General features: G+C 39.0%; 1 protein-coding gene across 4 annotated transcripts in view; it reads right to left on the reverse strand.

Moving 5' to 3' along the window:
• The window catches only part of cdh19 (cadherin 19, type 2), a 36,871-nt gene extending 12,219 nt beyond the window's left edge, over positions 1 to 24,652 (reverse strand). For 3 of the 4 annotated variants that reach the window (XM_048971915.1, XM_048971918.1, XM_048971919.1), the window contains exons 1-6: positions 21,282 to 21,495; positions 6,972 to 7,359; positions 6,542 to 6,836; positions 5,962 to 6,081; positions 3,421 to 3,588; positions 2,071 to 2,258 (exon numbers count right to left, since the gene is read on the reverse strand). In XM_048971915.1, coding sequence (XP_048827872.1) covers positions 2,071 to 2,258; positions 3,421 to 3,588; positions 5,962 to 6,081; positions 6,542 to 6,836; positions 6,972 to 7,184 — 984 coding nt within the window. In that variant the 5' untranslated portion in view covers positions 7,185 to 7,359; positions 21,282 to 21,495. Of the gene's footprint in view, positions 1 to 2,070; positions 2,259 to 3,420; positions 3,589 to 5,961; positions 6,082 to 6,541; positions 6,837 to 6,971; positions 7,360 to 21,281; positions 21,496 to 24,557 lie in introns of those variants that run through there. The other variant, XM_048971916.1, reaches the window with a different exon arrangement.
• Positions 24,653 to 26,860: the final 2,208 nt, after the last annotated feature.

Consider the following 26,860-nt stretch of genomic DNA (forward strand, 5'->3'; position numbering starts at 1 on the left):
TATATAAGTTAGAGCCACTGATCAGTGGGTATATACATCAGTGTTGCTGGTCAGTGGATATATACATTTGAGTTGCTGGTCAGTGAGTATATAAGTTAGAGCCACTGATCAGTGGGTATATACATTAGAGTTGCTGGTCAGTGGGTATATAAATTAGAGCCACTGATCAGTGGGTATATACATTAAAGTTGCTGGTCAGTGGGTATACACATTAGAGTTGCTGATCAGTGGGTATATAAATTAGAGCCACTGATCAGTGGGTATATACATTAAAGTTGCTGGTCAGTGGGTATACACATTAGAGTTGCTGATCAGTGGGTATATACATTAGAGTTGCTGGTCAGTGGGTATATACATTATAATTGCTGGTCAGTGGGTATGTAAGTTAGAGCCACTGATCAGTGGGTATATACATTAGAACATTCACTGATATGAAAATGAGATCCAGATCCACTATTTAAGTTGCAGACATCAATGCAGCCTACATGCTGTATGATTTGAAAATCAATTTCAATTTGCATCCTGAAAATGATTACATTCATCTGAATTTCCCATCTGGAGTGACTTATGCAGGCTTTGTGGGATAATACAGGCCACTGAGTTATTGCTCTATTATCAGCACATTACTTTAAAAGACACCAACCCACCAGTCTCCATTTTTCAGAAGTAGCTGGCCTGCACTCGTACATCATGAGAAAGATATCATCATGAGTGAGAGGTGATTGAAAGGCTGGTCCGAGCGTTTGGCAGCTCTCTTCATGTAACGGCTCCCCGCGATCAGGGAGTCACACTTATTATTCAAAACGTCCAGTCAGAAGCAATGCAACGATACATGTTTTATGAAGCATTTTGACAAAGACGCATAGCGTAGGCGGTTAAGATCAATCAATCAGGTGAGAAGACGACAATTATAAACAAAGGTTTCCAGGGAAAGCCCAGCTGTGATGAATTTAAAAACTGACACTAATGCAAAACTCAACACATGTCAATTAAGCAGTGTAGGGAAAAAATAAAAGAGTAGGTTGAAAGCTGAAAGCTTTTCAACAAGTTCATGTTTAATTTTTGAACAAATATGTAGTGAACAAAGAAGCATTTTACAGACCAATTATTTTAAAGAGTTTTTTTTCTCTAAGGGGAGTATGATTCCTGGGACTTCCTCAAACTCGTACAGGTGGTGCATTGATGCAAAAGTCTGTTGTTGATAACACAAGCTGTCGACCAATTCTCATTGTTAATAGGTTTATAAAAGTAAAAGTATCAGATACAAATGACTGTTGGTGTCATATCGATCTTGAATTTATTGCCATGCTTTGTACGAACAGGAACTTATTTTTCTACATTTAACGTTTGGCCACTGAGACTAACACCAGCAGCACGGGCTAACAGTTGAACTAACAAAATTAATTAAAAGGGACATAGCTTGATTATTTTGGCTGTTTCTGCTGAACTGCATTTTAAACCAGACCATCTCAGCTCTCGTGCTGCTACTAATCATTAACATCAGTTTAGCTGCAACAACTATAGTGTTGCATCAGTAACAACATTTCCAGTTAGATTTATCTGTTGTACACACGATTATACAATTGCGATATAATTTTATATATTATTTATGGTACAAGTTTAAAAACAAATCCTAGTTTTCAGCTCCCCTGCTTGGCCCCCATAAATTCCTGTGGTGTAGGAATGGCAATTAAAATAACTTGAGAAAACCCCTAGTGTTTGATGTAGTGCATGTGAAAATATCTTTGTTGTGTGATGAAAGTTTTATAGAACTCAGTGCAATAAAACTGATAAATTAACATTAACAGACCTTAAGGGAATATCACTGGTATACAGACAACTTAAAATGTAAAATTTAGGTCAATGTTATTCTGGGGGAAGTAATCACATGTTTAAGTTAATGAAATTACAAAATAAAAATAAAAAAGAAACAGCCTAATCAAATTTTTTGATTAAAAGCCAAAAAGTGATGCTACAACTATGGTGAAATATGCAAATATTTTAGTGTATTTACTAGGATATGCCAGTTTTCTAGTATAAAAAGCAGGGCTATTCTTTGATGTTATATACCTTGGCAAGCAGAATTACCCCCTCTTGTGTGACCGGGTCAGTATGGATCTGGAAAGTTCCATTGCCCTCCTTCTCCTCCAACCCGTAGGTCATTCTGGCATTGACACCCACGTCACTGTCATCGGCCTTAATCCGGCCCACGGTCGTACCCACCGCAGCGGATTCTGCCACAGCGAAGGAGTACAGACCTGGGAATACACAGGATTTAAGGGAGCCAGTAAATGATGGGTGATCCCTAAGAGAGGATCATGGGATTTTATTTTACTTCACTTGACATTAATCTATACTGTTAGTAAATTAGTCTGGCTCTCTGTATTTGCTGCAGTTGTAACTGTCAAAATGCAACTCTAGACTGTAATAATCAAGTTCTGCACTGTGCTTTGCTGTAATCCTGCACATCTCTCTCATTATATGCGGTGGGTCTAAGATCCACAAGAGTGACCTTTGTTTGCTTTCTATTCTTGCTTTCCCTTAAAGCAAGTCACACATAGTTAGAGATGTATATAAGCAGCAACAATGTTACGGTATTACTTGTGCCTCCTATCTAGAAATGGAGAAAATTCCAGAAGAGCTTGGTGTTCAAATTATGATTAATAATATGCTATCGGTACTTCGCTGTGCTGTAAATATAGGATCAGGAATAGGAAATGTATGTTAATTCCGAGGATTTTAAGTTTCAGAAGGATCAGAACTAGTTGCAAACTGTTATTTTGCGAGCCACCTGGAAACTGTAAGTTTGTTTATTTGTTTGTAAAGGTCATGACAAATGTCCCTTCAGATGCGAGGGATTAAATGTGATATGTCTGACCGACTTACAGCACATGTTGCTCTAGAGATTTGTCACAGTGCCAGGGTTTTAAAAGGGGAAAAAATGACAAAAGAAAACAGCAAGGTCCCTTTGCGGTCAGATAAATTACATTCATCATTATTTAAAAACATTGGGTCCAGCCATACACACACTGACGTTTATAAGTATATATAAATATATATATATATATATATATATATATATATATATATATATATATGTGTGTGTGTGTGTGTGTGTGTGTGTGTGTATATATATATATATATATATATATATATATATATATATATATATATGTATACACACACTCATTTTTCTGTATGTTCACAACAAAACAAAGAATGCACTTAGAAGTTCACATCAATGTAGCTTTATATTTTAGCTAGCTGGTGAGATTATTATTATTATTATTATTCACATAGTGAGCCATTCTTCTAATGAATGGAAATGGAATGCAGTTCAGACATTCTCATTAGTAAGTGAGTGAAAGGTGAAGGGCTGACCTATCTCATAGTCACCCCTCAAAAATGAGTTCAACTTACTGTGCTGGAAGACGGGTCCATTGTCATTGACGTCAGACAATATAATGGTAACCGTGGTTGTAGCTGAATAGCTACCGGATAATCCCATCATGTCCTTTACCTGCACAACTACAAAGTACTTTTCCCGAGTCTCCCTGTCCATGTTGGCCAGTGAGGTCACAATGATTCCTAGAAAACACGTAGCACATTCTATGCAAAGGCTTTTCATATGCAGAGATTTTATACCATACACCACAACAATTTACACTACTGTACAAATATCTTATGTAGTCAAATTAACGATGCTTAAATAGCCGTCAAGTTGGTATAATTGATATTTACCCAATTTAATTATTTTATTGAGCTGGTGGTGAAATGTAACACACACACACACACACACACACACACACACACACACACACACATATATATATATATATATATATATATATATATATGGAATGACTGTGGAGTCTCTAAGGAGAGGTTAGGGAACTGAAGCAGTGATCATCTGTTGGTCTTACTTAGCATATCTTCTAATGTTAAATTCTTGTAAATGAATTTTTCCCGAGCAAATATCCACTGACAGCCAAGATAAATAGCCTTAAATATTTTCTTCGAACTGCCTAAAACTTTTGCACACTAGTGTGGGTACGGAAGAGCTGAGTGTGGAAGCTCAGCATAGTTTGACTGTCTAGGAACTTGACCCACATCGCAATCTAAAGGTTGGGTTTTTTTTTTTTACTTTGAATTTACTGACAATAAAGCAGACACTGACAACAAACTCAGGTTTCCTCTCATTTTCTGAAACCACTTATCCTATTCGGGGGGGGGGGGGGGGGGGGTGGTCCATCTCCATCTTGCAGGTTACTGGTGCAATGCTAAGCACCAACCCATCACAGGGCACACTCATACACCATTAACTCACACATGCACACCTATAGGCAACTTGGTAACTCTAATTAACCTCAGCATGTTTTTGGACTGTGGGGGGGGGGGGGGTAGCTGGAGTTCTCAGAGAGACTGCCACAATGACGTAGGGAGAACATGCAAACTCCACACACATGGAACTCTTGTGGAGAAGCAGACCCAGGTCCCAAAGGTGTGACACAGTAGTGCTAACCACCACACCACCATGCCGCCCCAAACATATCTATAAATGGTATTTTATATCTGTAATTTGAAGCTACTTTTATTCAATGTATGCCAGACACTGGTGTTTATGAAGTATGATAGATTTTCTCGAGTTCGGTTCGTGACGGACTGATTGTTTGCACATTTGAACAAATATGCGCCTCAAATTTATAAGTCAAATAGGTCTCCTGATGCTCTGTCATTTAAGATTAAGAGGAATTCCACCAAAAAAGGTATGTAAGATTTGTTCATCATCATATAATCTTAGGGATCCAAGCTAAATTAAACACAAACATGGATCTAACCCTCTGATTTCTAAAGAATCTCACTTCATCAGGAGATTTCTGGTTTGTGATTCATCTTGCCAGAACAGAGAGCAAAACTTACTCACAAACCTGGTGTGTTCCTGATCACAGCGTTATAAATGCCTAATTTGTACACACATATGAGAGCCATACTTTCTATATTTAATGATTCTGCTTTTTTGAAGAGATCCTTTTGTTTCCAAAGCTATAAAAATGAGTTAGATTGATGCCTGACTCTAACACAGCCACAAAAAGGGGCTAAGTGTGAAATTCTAGTGAAGTTTTCATTTCCTACCAGTTCCTAAGTGCTGTGTTTCCTGTGGTTTGCCATGTTGTCCCATTGTAAACTAGGCAACACCTTCAACTAAAATATTTTTGATTAGGTATCTGGGAAACTATTTTTTGGCTTTGCCATTTCAAAAAAATTAATACACTAATAAGAATATTAGTGTAAATTAGCAGTAATGGAAGAAACAGGGCATTGATACATTGAGGCTGGGATAACTTTTCACTGTCAGTCATTGTCTGCTTTACCCCAATTGGACCTAATAAATTAACCAATAGGAAGTGGCTTAAACATTTCATTGGATGAAAAAAACCTACCAATCCTGAGTTTCACAGACTTGTTTGGCCCATCCCCTGTAATTAGTAATGGTTTCTTGTGCCAGAGGAAGTGGTCTGGCATGTCTGACAGATCCAATTAGTGAGTTTCACATAGCATAATAAATAAAATATAAAACTACAAATTGCAGAGTACCTTTTTAATTATGCCTGTAGTAAAGCTTGAAAGCTAGGGGAAGAGGCTCATAATTTTCTTTTTTTTCCTGTTTGTATTTGGTTGTGCTTCATTTTTAATGAATTTTAATGAGTTCCAGATCAAGTTGAGAACTTTTGGTTGCATATTTATAGCAACTCAGAAGGCCTGTTAAAGCAGACTTGCAGGGCAATATTAATAACCAATAATATCAATTAAAATATAATATCATAAGTAGTACATGTAAAACTGTTAATATAATTCCAATCACACTAAAAATACAATAAAACTATACGAATAAAAATTCTTTGATGACTATAAGGAGTAGTATTTAATTTGGAAACTCCCAGAGTCCATCTCTAATTGTACCTGTTTTTGGCTCCACTGAGAAATATGGCTCCCCTTGCAGTATGGAGTAGATGAGCTTGGCGTGGTTCCCGTGCGACGGATCATCTGCATCTGTGGCTGTCACTTGCACTACTGTGGTCCCTGTGTGGGGAGAGATTACACAGGTGGCGCTGGCTCGACCTGCCACTCACGCTCACAGGGGAAAATAATTACGCCAGAACCCTGTGGAGTTCCTCTCAGCTGGGGATGACATACATGCTCAGAGTGGGACTTCAGGTGCCACAGGGACAATGCCGAGTGTGTGCGCCTGTCAGTCTCATTCCGTTCTGACATACCCACATCTCGCTCATTTAAATAGGAAACATTTGCATAACAATATTTACTATTACAATAATACAAGTGTCTTGTAGAAGTACCTGATAACAATATCCCTTAGAATCACAGAGATTCACTGTTGATTTACCCTCAAGTCAGACCTTTAAAACTGACAAAATATGAAGCAGTCTATTAGTGATACTAATAGAACGTGCAATGAACTGTACATTCAGTAAGGTTCCATGGGTGCCATAGTTATATTTGCACATAAAATTGGTATACATACCACTGGGAGACATTTCTGGAATTACTGACACATACGGTTCATTCTGGAACTGTGGCATGTTGTCATTGATGTCCTGGACTTTGATGATGAATTCTGACTCAGGTTCAACAGGCTGGTTAGTTTTCCTGTTTATAGCCTGGGCTCTCAGTATATAGAAGGCCTTCTCTTCCCTGTCGAGCTTGTGTAACGTGTAGATCTCCCCCGAATACTCGTCTATGATGAATACTTCCCCAGCACCCTCACCAGACAGAAGGTACTTAATGGAAAAGTCGCCTCTGTCATAGTCTGATTTGATCTACATAAAAAACAAATAAAATCAAAATTTATCTACCTGAAAAATGGCTGTTTCCACGGCAATATCATTCTCGAATTTCCTCTGACCTAGATAAAGCATGATGTATTCCTTTTTCTTGTTTTAAGCATTATTTACCTGTCCAATTACCCGGGGATTTGGGTCCTCCTCCTGAACTAAAAGCTGTTTCCAAATCCAGCCGCGTCTGAAGCGTCGGTGCGACACATGCCGCTCCTCATCGGCCACACAGGGATCTCTGTGCTGCTTGGCCATTCGTATGTCCTCTGCTGTGGAGCATCTCGTCACCAGGGAGAAGAAGAGCAAAGGCAGGAACACGGAGTTGTGCATCATTTACTTTTGGCCTGCGCCCTTTGCCCCTCTTCTAGTCAGCTTAGCTCAGACCGCACCTGGCACTGCTGTCCCATTTAAATTGCAACCGCTCGTACCAACAGGACGTGGGGGTGACATAACATCAGAGACAAAATCCATGATGCATCAGATGGCCCATCATTATACATGCCCATCTCTGTAAGACACAAAGGCAATACTTTTGTTAAAACACATTGTTGCATCCTTTAATCTTCTCAATATAGCGAAACTTGAATGCACAACAGCAAGGCTTAACACAGCCCAACCGGATACAGCAGAGATGTGGAATATCCAATCATCATAAGTGAATGTATGCATGACCTGCCCTAGACTGTAGCATTGAGTATGTCTATATGTCTTCTTTCTTTCTTTTTCTTTTTCTCTGACTTCGGTGTCGCCCCCCTTCACCGTCCCCAAAAGGTTGGCCCATAAACTTGTTCATTTGTGTGTGTAAATCAATTTGATGTTAAAAATAAGACATAAATGATTTATGGGGCCCCTGCATTGTGTCTAAAAGGATCCTTAAACAGAACTGGGACAGAAAAACCAGTGGACATGTTTAAGTCATTTGGACGGGCAGTTAGTATGGCTTATTTGAAGAACCGCATGACGTTGCAGGTCAGTCTGGTAAGCTAGATAACCATAATTCAGCTATGGGAACTGACCACATGTATCACCATGACACTAATACAGATGTACTTTATTCATGGCTAATATCTGAATTGACAGTGGTTAGATTCCTGATTTTTTTCCCAGTAAATATTACATTTCCCACCAGTTATTCTACAGTAGTAGTTGTGTCAGTTTTCCACTGGGCAGAAAAAAGACTCATAAACAGTATTTTTCTGTTGAATCATTCGTACTGAGATGGGTTAGGTATTTTGACAGCGGTGTAAATACCCATATGATTAAAATATCTACGGCGGATCGGTGCGCCGTTAGCAGTGATGCGGGTGCTGCATCGGTCTGTCATGGTGAAGAAAGAGCTGAGCCAAAAGGCAAAGATCTCGATTTACCAGTCGATCTACGTTCCTACCCTCACCTATGGTCACGAGCTGTGGGTAGTGACCGAAAGAACGAGATCCTGAGTGCAAATGGCCGAAATGAGTTTCCTCCGCAGGGTGGCTGGGCTCTCCCTTAGAGATAGGGTGAGGAGCTCGGGAGGGACTCAGAGTAGAGCCGCTGCTCCTCCGCATCGAGAGGAGCCAGTGGCTCTGGCATCTGATTAGGATGCCTCCTGGACGCCTCCAAGGTGAGGTGTTCCGGGCATGTCCCACTGGGAGGAGGCCCCAGGGAAGACCCAGGACACGCTGGAGAGACTATGTCTCTCGGCTGACCTCGGAATGCCTCAGGATTCCCCCAGAGGAGCTGGATGAAGTGGCTGGAGAGAGGGAAGTCTGGGTTTCCCTGCTGAGACTGCTGCCCCCGCGACCCGACCTTGGATAAGCGGAAGATAATGGATGGATGGATGGATGGATGGATGGATGGATGGATGGATGGAATAAAATATATATTGCCTTATATTCTAAATACTGTTTATAGTAGAATTAGCTTTCAGTGGAAAATGAGAAAGTTGTGAAAACATTCAGAAATCTTTGGACAAATATGCGCTACATTCTAGGCCAGTTTCTGATTGCAACTTGGTCCTAAAGGCCACTGTGTGAAGGCTAGTCAGTAATGCTTCAAATACAAAGCTTTGCACTCCAGGCCATTTATGGCATATGAATTACAAAGTAGCATGAATCCATCATGGAGAAGAACAAACTATCTACCGCAATAATTTTTCAAAAGTTATAACATTATTGGTTTTTTAAAAAAATACTTTATTAGTAAAATATTTAAACACCAATTAAATCATATATTACACATAATTTATTCATTTGCATTATTGATTATCCATGGAGACATTGAATAAGTTAGATATACTGCCAATTTGTTACACACTTATAATTATTTGCAGTTGCGGCATAGAATAATGGAAATACCACATGAAAATTGAATGTAAATTTTGAGCGACTAAATATCTATATATTTATATGACAAATGTAGCTAAGGAGGTGAGTCATAATAGGTAGCAGTGAGAATAAGAATTAGAAATGTGGCAGCTGTACAAGAGGTCTGATAATCAATACTTTGATATGTGAGATCAAGGTGCCTTAATTGCAGGTGCATGACTCATAAAAACTGTGGAATTATTTAATGTATCAAGGGTAACCGTGTCAGAAATCTTGACAGCATATGCCAAACACATTTAAAAATGTATTTCTAGCATGGTACCAAGTCGACACTCATCAACAGGGACCACAAAATATGGCCTCCGAAATTACCACTGAATTGAATCAGCAGTATGTGACGCAGTCTCAACAAGAACTATACACCATGAGCTTCCTTACATGGGAATTTATTTCAGAGCTTCTGTTGTGAAACCCCCTTCATCCATTTCAAATGAATAAAGAGACGTAACCTGATGTAAGGACCATGCAACCCGGACCTCTGAGCAAAGGAAAAAGCAAAATGGCCTGATGAGTCATTTTTACTCCTTTTTAAGACATCCAGATGAGTTTACATTTGGTGGAAGACAAAGGGTGCCTTCAACTCACAACGTGCGGTTTTATGGGCGGCCTACTTGTGGGAGTCATGAGGTCATATAACAGCCCAGGAATATATGGTCATTTTTCCAGACCATATCCACCCTATGGTGCCTAGGTTTGTGAAGTCTACCCAGAAGATCACAGGGACTGAACAACCCCCCCCCTCCCCCCTAGCCAGCTGTACCTTAACCGCTGCTCTAACGAGATTCATTCTATAATTCAGGGCCCTAGCTTACTCTTCATACCCCTGCAGTCAGTGAGGAGGTTTCACAGTGTCAGAACTCTGACTAGCAGATTCACGAAGAGCGTCTTCCCCCCCAAGCCATTTCCAGTGTCTGCATTTCCCGTAACATGCGCATGCACTTTATCAACTTCTGCATATTGTCTAGTTTGCACTTGTCTCAGAGACTTGTTTAGTCTCTTTCGAGCCGAGTGTGACTGAAAGGGCAAGCAATACAATGCACCTGTTGCACATCGCAAATAGAAATGTTGAATCTTGGTACAAAGTTGCTTTGTGTTGTTCTCACGTCCCAAGACGAAAACGCCTCCATGCATAAAAAGTGCAGCCAGCATCCACTGACCCTGTTCACACATCAGCAGGGAACTATTCTTATACCTTATCTGCCAATAATTGATTGATTAGCCATGTCCATTTGCTAATTATCAAATCATTGCTGAACAAATAGTGCGTTCAGGCAAACCTTGATATTGACAGGGCATCAAAAGAACTCAAGACTCTATTTCATTACTCCCTCTTATATCCTCTCGCTTTGTCTTTCAATTTTGAATGCTTAAGGAAGAAAACCTGGGATTTGTTTTTCAAGGGTAGAATTTTCATAACATTCAGAAATTGTTAATGAATTATTGTACTATCATGTAGTATTTTTCTAATAATTGGCCTTTAAAGTTTGGAGCATTCTTTTTAGTGTTTGATAATTTGAACAACTCAGCTAACAAATATCAAGTGAATGTGCAATTAAATTTGCCTTTTATCACTAAAACCTTCAACATAATTAAAAAAAAATCTACATTACTAATAAGCATTTCTGACAGCTCTGGCAATGGGCACATTTGTGAAAAGAAGAATCTTAAATAATGCAAATGTTAAACTTCTTATATACCTCAGTCAGCAGTCAAAGTCTAGAAAGAAATAAACTATAGCTTCTGAGGATAAATTTAAGGAATGAAACAGGTCATTGTGATTTTTGTTAGGTAAAACTAAAAGAAAACGTATCTACAGGACTGCATGACTTGCTGATACTCAGTCTTAGACCAAATAATAATAAAGTCATGTATTGATTTTATAGCATATGGCACATGTCAATTCGGTTGCATTGAAAAGGTTACACTTTAATGTTAATCCATCCATCTATCCATCCAGCCATCCATCTTCCAAAACTTTCTCCAGTAAAGGGTGGCAGGGGGAAGTCTGAAGTTGGATGGGATGTCAATCCATCCCAAGATCCGCTTGTCCGCACATGAGCAACATAGAAATGCCAGTTAGTTGACTGTGTATATGTGGATCATAGGGGAAACCCAGAATTTAAATAGGGTTGAAGTGAGTTATGAGAGCCTCTGCGGGCGGCATAATGCATTTGTTAAGGAGAACTTATACAAAAGGAAAATTATTCTACGGCGTAGATATTTCATTTTTTTTTTTGCTGTGTGGCTGTTATGGAAGGCTGCATTTCAATTTGAAATTGTAATATTTGCAAGAAAAATTCAACTGCAAACCCATCACAAAGTCAGCTAATCTGGAAAGGTATTATACTTAAAATGTAAACAGGATTCAGCCATTATTAATAATGCAATATTATATATATGTGTGTGTGTGTGTGACAAACAGCTATTTCCATTGAGCAAAGTCTATTACAAGCTCTGGTGTACCATATTAAAAACGCGGTGCTCTTTTCATATGGGAACCAGCGCTTATGTATAATAAGAAACATTGGCCTTTTTGTTTTAGATGAATCTTCTTGTCTGCAGAAATGATATTGTAATCCAAGCTCTCCCTTGTATTGCTTTCACATCTCTCCCTATTTCATATTTCATCCACAGCCGTGCAGATGTTGGAGCAGGCGGTGGATTAATAACTAATGTGTCACAGAAGACATGCCAGACTGTTCTCAAGATATAAAGAACAAGTAAAATAATGAGATGCATAAACTATCCCTTTGATTCACTTTCTTTTCTAACTCATAGATTTAAATACAACAGTTCTTTAAAACTGTTCAAAATAGTGTACATGCTTTATGGTCTATATAATAAAATGACTAAACTTCATAAAAATGTGGAATAATGTATAATTTCAGGACAGTCTTCTATTTGTCTTATGCTTATGAATAAATGCTTAGATCTTCAGTTGATGTTCAGCTTGTCATAGTCTTCTTCATTGGAAATCTGCCTTTCGGTGCAGGGCTGCCAAAAAGGAACTGATTTATCTTCTAAAACTGCACGCAAATTGTCAGTCGGGTGAATCACAGTAATAAATCAATGCGCTATTATAATCTTTAATTGTAACTCATGTTGCTTAAAATTCCTGATGTGGAATACGTTCTAAAATTAACAGAAATAAGGCGAAATGTTAAATCATTAACAGAAGAATGGTGTTCTACTAATGTGTGTAATGGGCTCGTAAATGTGATAATAATGTGTTTAGGCACAAACGTCAAACACAAATCACAAGAAGTGCGGCTGAACTAGGGTTGGGATTCCCAACCTTTTCATGACCGCATACTAGTTTATGTTGTGTAAAAATTTCACAGGCCAATAAAAATTGTGAACTGGGGGGAGGGGACTGTTGGTGGCAGATTAGTTTGTGAAACATGTTTAATAAGTTTAAGTTTACCCGTTTTCATTTTGTTTCCAACGTGCGTCACAAAAAAAGGCGTGGGGTGAAAATATATCGCTTATTTTTGGAAATTAACCAAGCCCACTCAAAACTGCCAAAATTCTGAGGGCTGAATGAATGTCAATACTGGTCCATGGACTGTGGACTGGGAACCTCTATTCTAGGGTCTCTGAACCAGCGTTAGTGCATGATTTGATGTATGTATGAATGTGTATGTACTTCTGTGGAGTGACATCCTACTTCCCATGCTTTATTACTTGCAAGCCCTTGGATATGCTCCATGGATATAAGCTAGGCTGCTAACTACTTTATTTTGAAATGGAGTTTCTAATCATCTGAATATCTCATCCATCCTGAACAATAATTTATTGTAAGGCCTAATTGCACACTGCATGTGGGACATTTGAAAGAAAGCAGTTGTGCATCTCAGTAGTAGGGCTTTAGTTACAGTGGATAGTGTGTATGGTGTAACAGTCATTGTTTGTGTCAGCCAAATGGAATTAAATGATTTTGCAGGAGTATTCAGTGTGTTGGGTTTGCAAATAAGTCATGTAGAGTAAAGAAACAAAAACATCTGGATCTAGAACTACATAAGCTGAAAGTCGGACTTTTCCAACTAAATCCATTACGTAGTCACATGTTGACATTATTAAAGCATATTTATGCAGGTACGTTTGGGGAAAAGAATGCAGAGCCTTGCTTATTTGCTTCAAATGTGTTAAGTTTAGTAGGTTCTTAGGACTATTGAAGGAATATGGTCACTTGTGATTTGGAAAGATAAATGCACACTGATGCACTTAGATTTTAATATATATCCTGTAGATTTAAATATTTCTGCAACAAACTTACAACACTTGCTGAGGTAAATTTAACAACCGAGTAATTTGACATGCTCAGTGTCACTAAACGCTGCCATAATGAATCCATCTAATCAGCTGTTATTAATTTGCTAAAGACAGTCATAGGTACTGATTAACACTGACTCAGAACTTGCCATTGCAACATGCTATCGCATAACTGAAAGCATGTAAGCAATTTATAAAAGTGATCTTGAAAAAAAAAAGTATATATATTTCAAAATGTCCTTTAAATAAAAGTTGACTGAAATGTATTTTGAGTTTGACTTTGGCAATGCCAGCTGTCAAAATCATAATACCAAATGTCACCAAATTCTTATGCAAATTCCTCTGCAAATATGTAGGATCACAAATGCACATATGACAGGGCTGAGATTCCAGGTTGCCTGATACAAGGCCGAGCCTGGTAGGAGAGGTACCTGTCCTCGCTGGCCTAGGCCACTCAGAGGTCCACTCTGCTGTCCGTAGGGGGGTTAGTGACCCCATACACACAAACACACTTAAACACAAACCCTCACACACAGAGATAACAAGGGAGGCCAGCACTACAACTTTTATTGCCCAAAGATTTAGGGACCTACAGACAGCAGAGTGGACCTCAAGGACAAGGGTCCCTCGACTTGGCACACAACCCCCTCCCCATACATCCTGCCTTACAGTACAGTACATACCATTCACCCAACAGACCAACACCCTAAAGAAAGTTTCTTTTAAGTTTGGCTTTTGTATACCTTGTAGGTTTGTTTACTCATGATTGCTAGTCTCAATACACAGGTTATGTTTGTGTGTGTCCTTAGACAATCTTAGTGTTGTCTGCCACCCTTATAACCATGTTTCACGAAGTAACAATGACTTTACCCATCACACTTAAACACCTATATAAATTTGAAGAAATAAATATGTATACAGTAGCTACCACTGCATATATGTTCTCATGGTACCAGATAGAATCCAGAATATACCAGAAGAATCTTGAAAATTAAATAGTGTAACCAGGTATCTTAGTGTGTCCTAACTATCAGACATTCTTCTTCTCCCCCCAGCCCCCCTCACATTCCTCTGTGGCCCTTTTTTGATCTTTGTTACCCGTTAGCAAGCTCTTTGTGTTCTACCATGCTGCATTAAAAGAAGTTAATTAAGGTGTACATTATCCATTCTGGAGAGCAGATCAATTGGGAAAAGCCACACCAACCAAAATATGTTGTTCTCAGATGTGCAATTTAAATTGGTATTACCCCAAACTAACGGCCACGACTATCTAAGGATAAGATGTGCTGGTTGAATATGAATATGTAATGTAATGTCTGTAGCATATACCCAAAGTGTAACATCTGTTGAGGTGCAAACCAAAACACCTATACCATATCCTGATGTGAGTCTGTAACATACATAATATTAGTAATTGTAAATTAATTAATACAGGTCAGGTGTATGAGGTGTGAACCGCTAGGCTGGTATGGCATGTTTGGTGTCAAACTGATGGACAATCACTCCTGATTCCAAATCTGTTCAGTAGTTACCATGAAAGTGCATGTATCAAAAGTTATACCAGCTTAATGAAAATCATCAGTAAAGGGGGAATCAGTTTGGTCATAAATCCCAAAAGGACTGAAACAGACCCCCTTACAAAAGCCCGCCAAATGGATGGTCAGCCATTGGTCCAGGAGTCAAATTCCTGATCATCCCTATTCATGAACTTTAGACCATAAAAACCTGGCACCTCAGAACAAAGAGGAGCAGAAAGAACATCAGCCCGAAGAGAGAAGTGAAAGAAAATCAGCCCAGGAGAAGAGAAGCACACAAGAAGGCCTCTTGAAGCCTGCTGGTGAAGTCCTGCTACCCAACAGAGAACTAAGACAAGACAAAGCCTTAAAGCTTCACAAGGAGAGAGAATCCAGGGGGCTCCACTCCAACAACCGCTCCAAACACCGCGCCTTCCTGAATGCCATCATCCCATCAGCTCATCAGCCTCTGCCACCAACTGCAAACCCCCCCCCCTCCACTCTGCAACCAAGTAAACCAGCTTCCTTTCATTTCTAACAACCTAAGCTGTTCTGTTAACCTGCTATATGACTTTAGGGTCATGTTTCCACAAACTGTGCTTGCTTTGCAGAACAGTATTTCCCTTTTAAGGTTACTCATTTAGATCCGGTCATTGCATATCTATAATTACGTAATTTATTTCCATCCCGTTATTTCGTGTTTGTTGTTTGTGCTAAGTATCAGGTCTGTCTTATGTTAGTTGTAGTGTTAGTTAGGAATAAATGCATGTCTTTTATACAACTTCAGCCTCCGTTCATTGAGTGCTCACAATAGTCCCTGCCTCAGTGCGATCTGGCTAATACGCTCTGAAACCTCAAACTCGCCTGAAATATCGCGAGACTCTCTCTCATTGGCTGTGAGAGGAGCTTCGCTACCGATCATTACATTACCTGGTGACGCAGCTCGCTGGACGAGCCTTCTAACCCAGGTTATTAAGCGATACTGGTAATCAGTGGATCCCATTTAAGTCTCACATTAACAGACTCACGGGGATACCACAATTGAGTTTGGAGGAACCAACCATTCGGCATAACGATTAGGCAATAATCGTCATTAAATACTAATTGATTAAACTTTAATTAATCTCAAAACATATTGGTGGAGATATTGAAATTTAGCTGAGCTAATAATTCCTACAAATATCACACAGCTTCCTAAAGAAGAGATTGGTTTTTCTTTATAATAATATTTTGAATGTTTCACCAAAATGCCACGTTGATCTTCACAAGAAATTAAAATTTGACCATATAGAAAACATTTTTTGTTTCCATTATATTTTAGATTGCTGTCTGTAATCTGCTTTTTGGACATTCTTTCCACATTGGAATTGTTTCCACATTTACAATAATGAATTTATACACATATTGAAAAAACCTGATGAATATATATGTGTGTATGGATTATGTTTATATAATATTGTTGGGACCAAATGTTCCCCACAATGTCATAAAACGGTCATGTCCTGCACGTCCCGTCCTCGTGTGTGCCACGCCTCCTGATCATCCACGTGTGCTTCCCCGATTGTGCCCAGCTGTTTCCTGTCATGTCCTGCTTGTAGTCCTGTGTATATGAGTCTGCGTTCAAGTCTGTTTCCCTAAGTCTGGCATTGATGTTGGTCGAAAAGCGTACCCCGTTAGTCCGTCTGCCCCACTAATAAATCCCTTTGCCCTGGATTTATGTCTCCCGGACTCTGCTTCTCATCACCCTGCTCATTCGCCTGTCTGATGTGACAAAAACCTGCTATTTTGATATAGTGGGGACCACACAAAGATCTGTGAAAGCAATCAAAAAACTGAAAATGCCAAAAGTCTCGTATTTTGTTTGGTTCCTTATGGTTAAGGTTAGGGCTGGGTAGGGGTGAAGGTGAGTTTTCCCCATAGAAAAGAATGGAGAGTCCCCACATAAATTAAATTACAAACCTGTGTGTGTGAAATATAGAAATATGGTGTCACAACAACCTTCCACTTTGTGCTGCCTCTAGCCAAAGGCCACAACCTTAATTGTAAAGATCCACATGTCCTGGTTTCCTGTCAGTCTTCTGCTCCTTGGCAGGTTACCCCCCAAGTAATCAGTGCTGACAGGCCGCTCTCTACGAGGTAAGTAGCCGAGGCACCAAGACAGATTCAAGCTCCAAGTTACTGTGGGCATCACCTAGGATGGAGTTCTGGGACTAAATGAGGTCGACTGATCAGCCAAAAGCAAACAAAACAAACCAGAAAGAGTGAATAAGCAGGAAAAATCAACCTTAAGCCTGGGCAAGGAAATGCTAACCAGAAAGAGTGTAAATACACTGCTTACAGGTGTCGCTGATTATATGTTAGCAGACCTGAATCTCCCGCAAATTGACAGCATCTCCCTGAGAGCCACAAATGATGCGCAGTGTCCCAGAACTCTGTCGTTCCGCTACAGTGGTGGTAAAACTAGCCAGCGAGAAGTTTTACCACTGCAACTTTCTCAACCCTGGTCAGCAAATTTTCCCCACCCACCTGCCCTTATACCAGTCGGGAATATACATATAAGGTATTACTGTTTATTGCTGTGGTTCATCACACCTGTAGCAAGTATCTATTCAGCTGGATTCTGGTCTTCAAGTGACTGAAAGGAATAATTCTAATACACATATTCAAGTACGGCATGGTGGTGCAGTGGGCAGCACTGTTGCCTCACCCCTCTGGAACCCGGGTTCGAGTCTCCGCCTGGGTTACATGTGTGTGGAGTTTGCATGTTCTCCCCATGTCGTCGTGGGGTTTCCTCCAGGTACTCCGGTTTCCCCCCACAGTCCAAAAACATGCTGAGGCTAATTGGACTTGCTAAAAACACCCATAGGTGTGCATGCATGAGTGAATGGTGTGTGAGTGTGCCCTGCGATGGGCTGGCCCCCCATCCTGGGTTGTTCCCTGTTGGTGCCCATTGCTTCCGGGATAGGCTCCGGACCCTCCGCGACCCAGTACGATAAGCGGTTAGGAAAATGGATGGATGGATATTCAAGTAAATGTTATTAAGAAATTCAGAAGAAAATCCTAATAAATAAAAGCACAGTAAAAGTAGAGAGAGTAGCCACAATATTTAGATGTTTACCTGACAAAGTAGGAGCTAGTACTGTAGCCTTTGGGCTTTGATGTTAGTTTCTGTTGATCTCAAACTACCTCTGAGGTTACAGATGATCTAGGTTAGGTGTAGTGGCGGTTCGTTAATGTGGGGCACTTGGGAAACGCCCCTCTTTAAATATGCAGTGAAGAAAGTATACTTGGACATGATAAACATAAATTAAATTACATAATGCAAAATAAGTTTGAAATGCACAAGGTAGTCTGTCAGCATTCATTACAAATTGGTTCCAAATTGTATTTGGTTAATTTTTGTGTTAATGCATATATTATCTTGGTGAGACTGCTCTCTAATTGTCATTTTTCTCTCCAGATTTTCAGACATTCCAGCTTTTTTTGGCTGTGAATTGGAAATGTGACTCCTGCTTTTTAACTAGCCAGCTCTATCTATCTATCTATCTATCTATCTATCTATCTATCTATCTATCTATCTATCTATCTATTGCTGAACAACGATGTGCTGCCCCCCCCCCCCAAAAAAAAAAAAAATGGACGGTATTCCTGAATCCCTGTAGTTTACTGGCAGCCCATCCAGGATACCAAGATTCCCTTTGCTTCCTGTGAACTCTAGACCAGGTTGGGGGAACCTGATCTATGGAGAGTCACCCACACTGGTTCTCCGTGGATCAGGTTCCCCAAACCTGCTCTGGACTAACTAACCATTGCCATATGTTCTCCACAAAATATGGAAAAAAAATAAATGGAAATATTATTATTGAAATTTCCAGGTTTCTTTAGCCCGTCTTTAAGCACCAGTCACAAACTAAAGCACCGTGAGTGCATTGCGAGCCTCAGTAAACACTGCAGTTTTGTACTTTAATAAAGGGAGCTTCAACGCAATCTTCACAATGGTCGGCTGCAATCCTTTAAGTAGTGTTTATTAATGTTTGCACGGATCAAATGCCATTACCATCCACGTGTAACAGATGGAAAGAAAGCCGAGTCTGACTGTAAAGATGCAGCAACCCCAAAAGTGTATATATCTAGAAGATGTTGCTAATAAATGGGGTTAGACCATGGTAGACATTTTTGTTGTAGATATACGACATTCTGATATTTCACAGGAATTATAAAGGGTTCCACATGACATATTAAAGATATGAATGTTTTCTTGGTATGGGGCTTTATTTCAGGAAAATAATACTATTTAAAACGTATTTAATGCAACACAAAAGGCATACATTAAAATAAATGAGTGAAATATTTTTTAGTCTTCCAGAAAGAGTTGCGTTCATCTTCGTCTGTCTCTACATCGTTTGCTTTTTGATTTTTTTTTTTTAAGGTATTTGGCATTGATAAAGCCTTTTATGCCATGTGTCCACCCATGCTATGCAGAAAAGACTGTAAGAAAAGTCTTTTTTCTGGTGCTTTGTAGTCCATCTGATGGCACACGGTGCACAGAGGAGGAGGAAGGTGTACTTAAGGGCTAATGACCGTGTAAATGGTGTTCAGCTGTGGCAGCTTTGATTTGTCCTTCATGCGAACAACAAGAGAAAAAAATATATATACTCCCATCCCACTGAATTAATGCTAAAAGAGTCCGGGAACCGGCTCCCTTTCAAGTGCATTTCAAAGTGCTGCCTTGTGCCGTCGTTTACTGCTACAAAAACGGGAAAAAAGCTGAACTGATTTTAGGGAAACTGGTAGCGACGGCCTTTAGCAGCAGCTGCAGCAAACAGACTCACAACCTTTGTGTCAATGACCTTTAAGATTGGAATGCTGGGTGTCAGTGTATTTCTCTTGGGGTTTTATTAATTCCCCATAGAGGAATCTTTTTTTTTATTATTATTATTATTACGTATTTTCCCCGCGACCCAGTAGGATAAGCGGTTTAGAAAATGGATTGATGGATTTTACGTATTTTGAAATGTACATAGATCACCCTTAGCATCTCACCCACTAAAGTGAATCTTAACTCCTGTACCTCTGGAAAAGATTTTTATGAAATAATTATGTAGAATTATTATAAATGAAGTAAAACACTGCAAAAAAAATTATTCTGAACATAAAAATCATAGTCAGAAGAACCCTCATACTGTCTTAATGTTACTTAAAGCTGCAAACACACACACACACACACACGGGAGCAATTAGGGGTTAAGGATTTTACTCAAAGGCCCAACGGTGACATTACTCTGCCAACCCTAGGATCACAGGCACAGCGTCCCAACCCACTGTTAAATGTATTTTAATAAAAAACAGCTTTATATAATCACAGTTCCTTTTTTCTGCCATGAACCTAAGTTGAAGGTAAACATTTTTATACCGGGCACATGAAATTATACAGGCATCCATGTTTCACGTGTAAGTTATTTATAACTGCTTTTTCAGTTAACATGCTTGTTAATGAATAATTTTGCTGTCATACTTTCAAAGGTGCAAAGCTTGTTTTTTTTTAGGTGTCTCTTCTCTTTCCCTTGTAAATTGCTGTTGAAGGGACATCAATTCAGTCTCCATCACATTGCCTCTCTGAAAGCAGATGCACTTAATTGGTCATGAGAGGGCCATGTCGGTATGTGATGTTTATTGTTCCGCTTGGCGAACCTCTGACACTTCATCTTTTCTAAATCTCATCCCTGTCCACTCTTTAATAAACCCACCTCATTCAGAAGCATGTTTTCAGCCTCAAAGTATAATAAAAGGAGCTTCGGGGTAATTAAACTTTATTCTTTTATTTATGCCCTTAATGGTTTTGCCATTATTCTCAATATCACAGCGTTTCCATTTATTTTAATTTACTTCACTGTGCATGAACTCATAGACGCTTACTTTTCATTACATCATGCTTGTGTAGCTTATTTCATTTAATTTTGACTTTATATAACAATCGTTGAATAAACCATAGCAGTAGTCAAGACACTCTTTCAAACCAAACAATTTGCATGAATATTTAAAATATAAATATATTTTAAATAGCATATACATCTTTTTGAACTCCGTCTGTTATCGACCTACCTGCAAACAGTTATAAGAAAATAAATTCAAAACTTATATATGGCTTTGCATGACTGCAGCCTTAGGAAGGGAAATAAAAAAAGATTCAGCTGACCCAATGACCTTTTATCTGTGATGTTTTTGACAGTAAACCAATGAAATCAGCTCCCCGGCAACGACTCAAATCACAGTCCTACCTTAAAAAATAAGATCTGCAGTTCCAATCTATTCCATTTCACCAGGTTCACCATAGGTTCATGAGACAAATCTACACAGATTCCAGCTGAACACACAGACCTCCTCAAGCCGACATCATAAACAGTGCAGGGAAACGGTATCCAAAATGTCTACAGGACGAAAACTTCTCTGGCTTTTCTCTGTACCAAACATTCCCAACTCATACCCATCTCTCCTTTTTTCCCTCCCTTTTTTGTGAAACTTCTAGATGGGAAGAACAAACACAGAGACTTTTGTCTAGAATCACATTGGAACTGAGCTGTACATTCACTGCCTTCATTATAATGCAGACGGCTCAAGCCAGGGGATGGCAATGGGTTTTTTTTTTTGTCCTTTTGAGAACAATACAGCATTTATTAGAAGTTAGCTAAAGTAGCAGGATGGTAGTCCAGATCAGGCAAGGATTTTTTGTGCGATGCATTCTCTCTTGACACTGCAGTTGAGGGGTCGAGCCATTCCTTTGAGTCCTTTAAAATCGACATGTGAAAAGATGTGTTGTGTTGCGTTTGTTTGACATCATCAAGCATTTTTGAAACCAAGGACATACCTTATTGTTAAATTGTTGTTAAAGTGTTGACGTGTGGCTGTAGCTCATACTAAATGGAGAATCAGACCAAGATCACCTGCTTCCCTATTTGAGGAAATTTTCCTGCTGCATTTCTCTAAAACAGCCCTCGCTTTGAATGTTTTGACTTGCCGCTTTACTTAAAATGCATACATAATTGTTAATAAGCTCATAAATAAACATCGATATTTCTGCATGTTTTTGCTTTTTTTCCGTCACAGTTTAGAACATTCCACCGGTTAGACTTTCATTTTCTATTTTGACTTAAGTTGACAGAACAAATATCAGATACATCGCGCATGCGATAATTCCTAGTTCATTGCTGTCAGAATGCCGAACATAGGAAACGTTTTTTAATTAAGGCTGCTGACATAGCGTTCTGAATATCTCATGTTGCAAATTACGTATTCAAAAATGAAGCAAGAGGAAGGAACGTGTCTGGAGACAGAATTGAAAACACTGCCTCAACCCTTTGTAAATTGGAAGGCCAGTTTAAATTTTCAGTTCAGTTCACGGATAGTGGGGGGTCATTTCGTAACACACAAGACAGATTGCTAGTGTCATTTTAGTGACTATAGGCTAAGGAAAAGCCCACTTACTGCCAAATGTGAAGACCACAGTAGACCACATGTGGTACATCTCAATCTGCATGTCAACAAATCCAACATAATAACCAATCAACATGCACTTTATTAGCTACACATAGCTGGTGCTGAGTAGGGCCCACGTTTGCCTTCGGAACCACGACAAGACTGTTCACGCTCAGAGAGGCTATTTTTTCTTTTTTTTGGAGTCGTGGCCTCCTTGTTAGCTTTAATGAGTGTGGCTGTTCTCCTCTGACCTCTCTCATTAACAGGGTTTTTTTTCACTACAAAATTCTTGCTAACTGTGTGAGCTATAGACACTCTGGTGTGTGAAAATCCAAAGAGGTTGGATGTTTCTGAGGGGCTGCATCCCCCACGGCGAACACTAACAATCACAAAATGTTCAAGGCATCTTAGCTGTTCTAATGTTGATGCAAACAGTAACTGAACCTCTTGACCATATTTTGATGTCGTGCCTACAGCCACATGATTGGCTGTTTGTATGTCTAGGCTGTTTGCATCAGCAAGGATGCGTACCTATCACACTGGCCCCTGAGTATATTTAGTGTAATGTTCTCAAACTGAGAATATGCTCGGTCAGATCCCAACAGAAAAGCTTACACACTTCAGCTCTGCTGAGATAAAGCTGTATATGAACTTGTTAGATAGAGTGCAAACTGTCTGCAAAGTTTATTTCACACACCTCTCTCCCAGGAAAAACTCTCTAATGTATCCAGATATTCAAATTTGTAAGCAATATCCGTTTCTGTGCCAGCAAACTTCTGATTCAGTGTGACTTACGAGTACGTTTTCGACTCTGGTTTTAGTGAATGTGACAATGAACTCACTTACCAGTTTGCTTCCTGATCCGTGTATTTTCATGGTAAAACTTGGATTTCATATTAAAATATAACTTTAGATATGAAGATCTTACTTTTATAATGAAAGGACTTCATTTATATATGATGAATCACTAAAGCGGCTCATTCAAACTTTTTATTTTATCCCTCGGAAAGATTATGTGAGTATAGTTGCTGCCAAAAATGCCTTGAAAACAAAACTTTGAGTCACAAAGGATATGATTTATGATGTGTGCTGCGTCACCTCCCATAGCACATAGAGGCTCTCCAATCCAAGAAGGTAGATGAAGAAAAAGAAAATACCGTCTCTTTCTGCAACAAACAGCTCTCCTCCGAAAGTACCGTTAGTTACTGCAAATGCCTTTTTCCACCTTTTATCCATTGACACCTAAAGCCGTTAATATTGGCAGCCTTTTCAGCTAAATCACCAGAAGCAATTTAAAGTCAAGGTTATAAGACGGTGAATAAAGTGTACTCAGTTAGCTGTAGTTTGGCCAGAGTAGCTGATAATAGGCCCAATAGCACAAAAAAAGGGGGTCGTTTCAAAAACATACACACTAACGTGGCTAAATTGGCTAGCAGTGCCAATGTATAATCTTGTGCATTAACCGGCAAAAATTACATGAAGTGGAGAGGGCATTGATGGTTTAGGGGAGGGGACAGCCCCCAGTACTCACAAGTATGAAACAAGTTTGCTGTGCATTATGGTAAGTTTTGTTGCGTTAGAGGGACATGCAGTTGATTTACATTCTCAGTTTACGTTCAAGGATATCATTCCATCATCTAATTGGTGCACCCTGTGGACCTGCTTACCATAACAAACATTTTTTTTCCCAGAAATTATCATAGATAAATTAAATTATTATAGTACAAGCATCAGAACCATTATATGACCGTCTGGTAAAACACAAGAAATTTGGAAGATGCTTTAATTAATGATTCTGGTGTAAGACGCTGCTTGTTCTATTTAAATCAGATCTCAGATCAAAGAAAATGTTTTTACTTTGGCTAATAAGCATATAAACCAAGTGTTAACTACTAATATTTTCATAATTTCATGAAAGACTTTTTTGTTATTCTTTGTAATTAGATATATCAATACCAATTTTTAATACAAATAAGCTTTATTTTTCTTTAATTATTCACATGTATGTTCATTTTGAGCATAGCGTATCAACAAGCCCATACATCCATCCATCCATCCATCCATCTTCCATACCTGCTTACCCAGTACAGACTTGTGCTAAGCCTGTGTCCTGACATAGAGACACCCTGGACTGGAAGCCGGTCCACCGCAGGTCAGATACTGGCTGATGATTGTGTCAAATGAACAAAGCCTCTATTTCTTCCCATGCACACTAATATACGTAACCAGCAAGGAACAATAGAGCCTTGGCACACTATCACAGATTGTACAGTTTAACCCAGAACAATTAAACCTTTTGCTTGTATGTGAGGTAAACCACTAATATCAGTTGTGACCCCAATACCAAACAGACAAATCAGTTTTAGGGCCTTAATGCACTAAAACAGTCCACAACAAATGTTAAGTTGAATTATATTTGTTCAAAGTAGAATTATACTCTGCCTGTCTTACAACCAGAGGTGTGTAATTCAGGTGCAGAGAGTAAAAGTCCACAGAGTACTCAGCGGGTTGATTGAAAAAAAATCTTTGTCTGGCCTGTTACTCTCTGGATCTGAACTACCCACATCTGTTTACAACCACTTATCCTGGACATAACTTCTTAATGATAATTCTACAATGCTCAATAAACTTTTATTTACAGATTAGTGAAAATGCATGTGTTACAGGAACTCTTTTTAGTTAAATAGTACTATTCTTTTTCATTGTGGCCTTTTATGCAAAGTTGGTACTGATGTCCTAGCTGGTAGGATACTGCAGTAACTTTATAGCGTAAATTATGACGTAATGAATGGGTCTATGTTTATGCCAGCTAGCAGAATAACAGTTCAGACAATTAAACTCTCTTCGTGCCCCCAATAGCATCAACATGTGAAATAAAAAATATAGTAAACTTCATGATATGTATTAGCTATATTTTCCATTAAGTCGATGATATTACATGTGACTTTTTGTCCTGGAAATGGAAAAAGTACCATAACAAAAGAGCTTTCATTGAGTGAAATAATCACTTCAATTCTGTAGCATGATATCATGACCAATAAATGTTTCTTGTTTCTTTAAGGGTTTTCTTCTACATTTTCTGCATTCCTTTAAACTTGCTGCAATAAAATAGCACTATTCCCAAAATGTTTTTCTTAGTATTTATAATCTGCTCAGCTATTTCTGTAGCACTATTTCAACAAATGAATTTTTAATTTGAAAAGTATCATATTAAAGGGCTTTGATATGCTGTTATTTTTAATAAGAGTTTCTCTTATTTAAAATGAAATACATTGATCGTGTATTTTTCGTTGGTTTTTGAGTAGAGTGCATTTTTAATGTTTTTTTTTTTCTCAAAAGAATTTTCTTGTTCGGCAAAAGAAAGAAAAAAACCAAGCACTTCAGAGCAGCGACGCACAAAGGCTGCTCTGTTTCACTTAAGACTCGCTTCATTTGCAGGAGACCATTATCGCGGATGACTGCAGCTCACACATGAGTCTCCTTAGACCACAGCAACATGGGAAAAAATGACACACTGTTGCTCCCGCTCTCCCACAGGAACCAGAGGTCTAATGGAAAACCTCGCTCTCAAGCTCTTCTCACACATGTTTCTTACATTTAGTTGCTCATGTGACGTCTTTATCGAAAGAGACTTTCTGTATATTTATGCAGCTAGATATTTTCAAAAACTATTCGCTTTAAGTGCCTTGAAAAAGGATACAACATTCGGAGGCGCAGCAGGGACATAGATATCCTGGCAGAATCAAGGGGGGGGTAGCACTTTACAGGGACCCTTGAACACATAAATAACTTGTCAAATTGGACAGGGGACTCAAAATGGCATTTTGTCAGGGGGCCACACGTTTTTAGCATTGCCCCTGATGACATCAGAACCCCTGATCGAATAGAATGCCTTTATTGCTATTGTACATTGCAAGTACAATGAAATTCGATAGCTTCTCACCATCGTCTCTTCGAACCTCATAACTAAAAACATTAACCGTACATAACTGACAGCCATTCAAACACATCATTTGCATTCCACAAAATCAATTCTTAGGTAAACCTCTGAATAAAATTAATTTGAAACTGCTTGTCACTTATGACAAACTGCCAAAATGCCCGGAGGCCACAAAAATGTTTATTGCTCCCCCCCCACCCCCCAGGTTACATGTCAGATCGATAGTTCAGTGTTATGTACACCTTGAGATTAGGTTGTCCACTGCCCGTGGAAGAGGACACAGGACATGCTGGTGATTCCATCCTGCATTAACAAAGGTCTGCACATATTGTAAGATAATGAATAGAACAATTAAAATAATAGTAAAGCACTGGTGGAACTAGCGTATCCAGTGTATACAGTATAGCCCTTATATATGTTGTAAGTAGCTATATGTATTTGTTA

The sequence above is a fragment of the Brienomyrus brachyistius genome, chromosome 1, assembly GCF_023856365.1.
Source record: "Brienomyrus brachyistius isolate T26 chromosome 1, BBRACH_0.4, whole genome shotgun sequence".
In the NCBI taxonomy this organism is placed as follows: Eukaryota; Metazoa; Chordata; class Actinopteri; order Osteoglossiformes; family Mormyridae; genus Brienomyrus; species Brienomyrus brachyistius.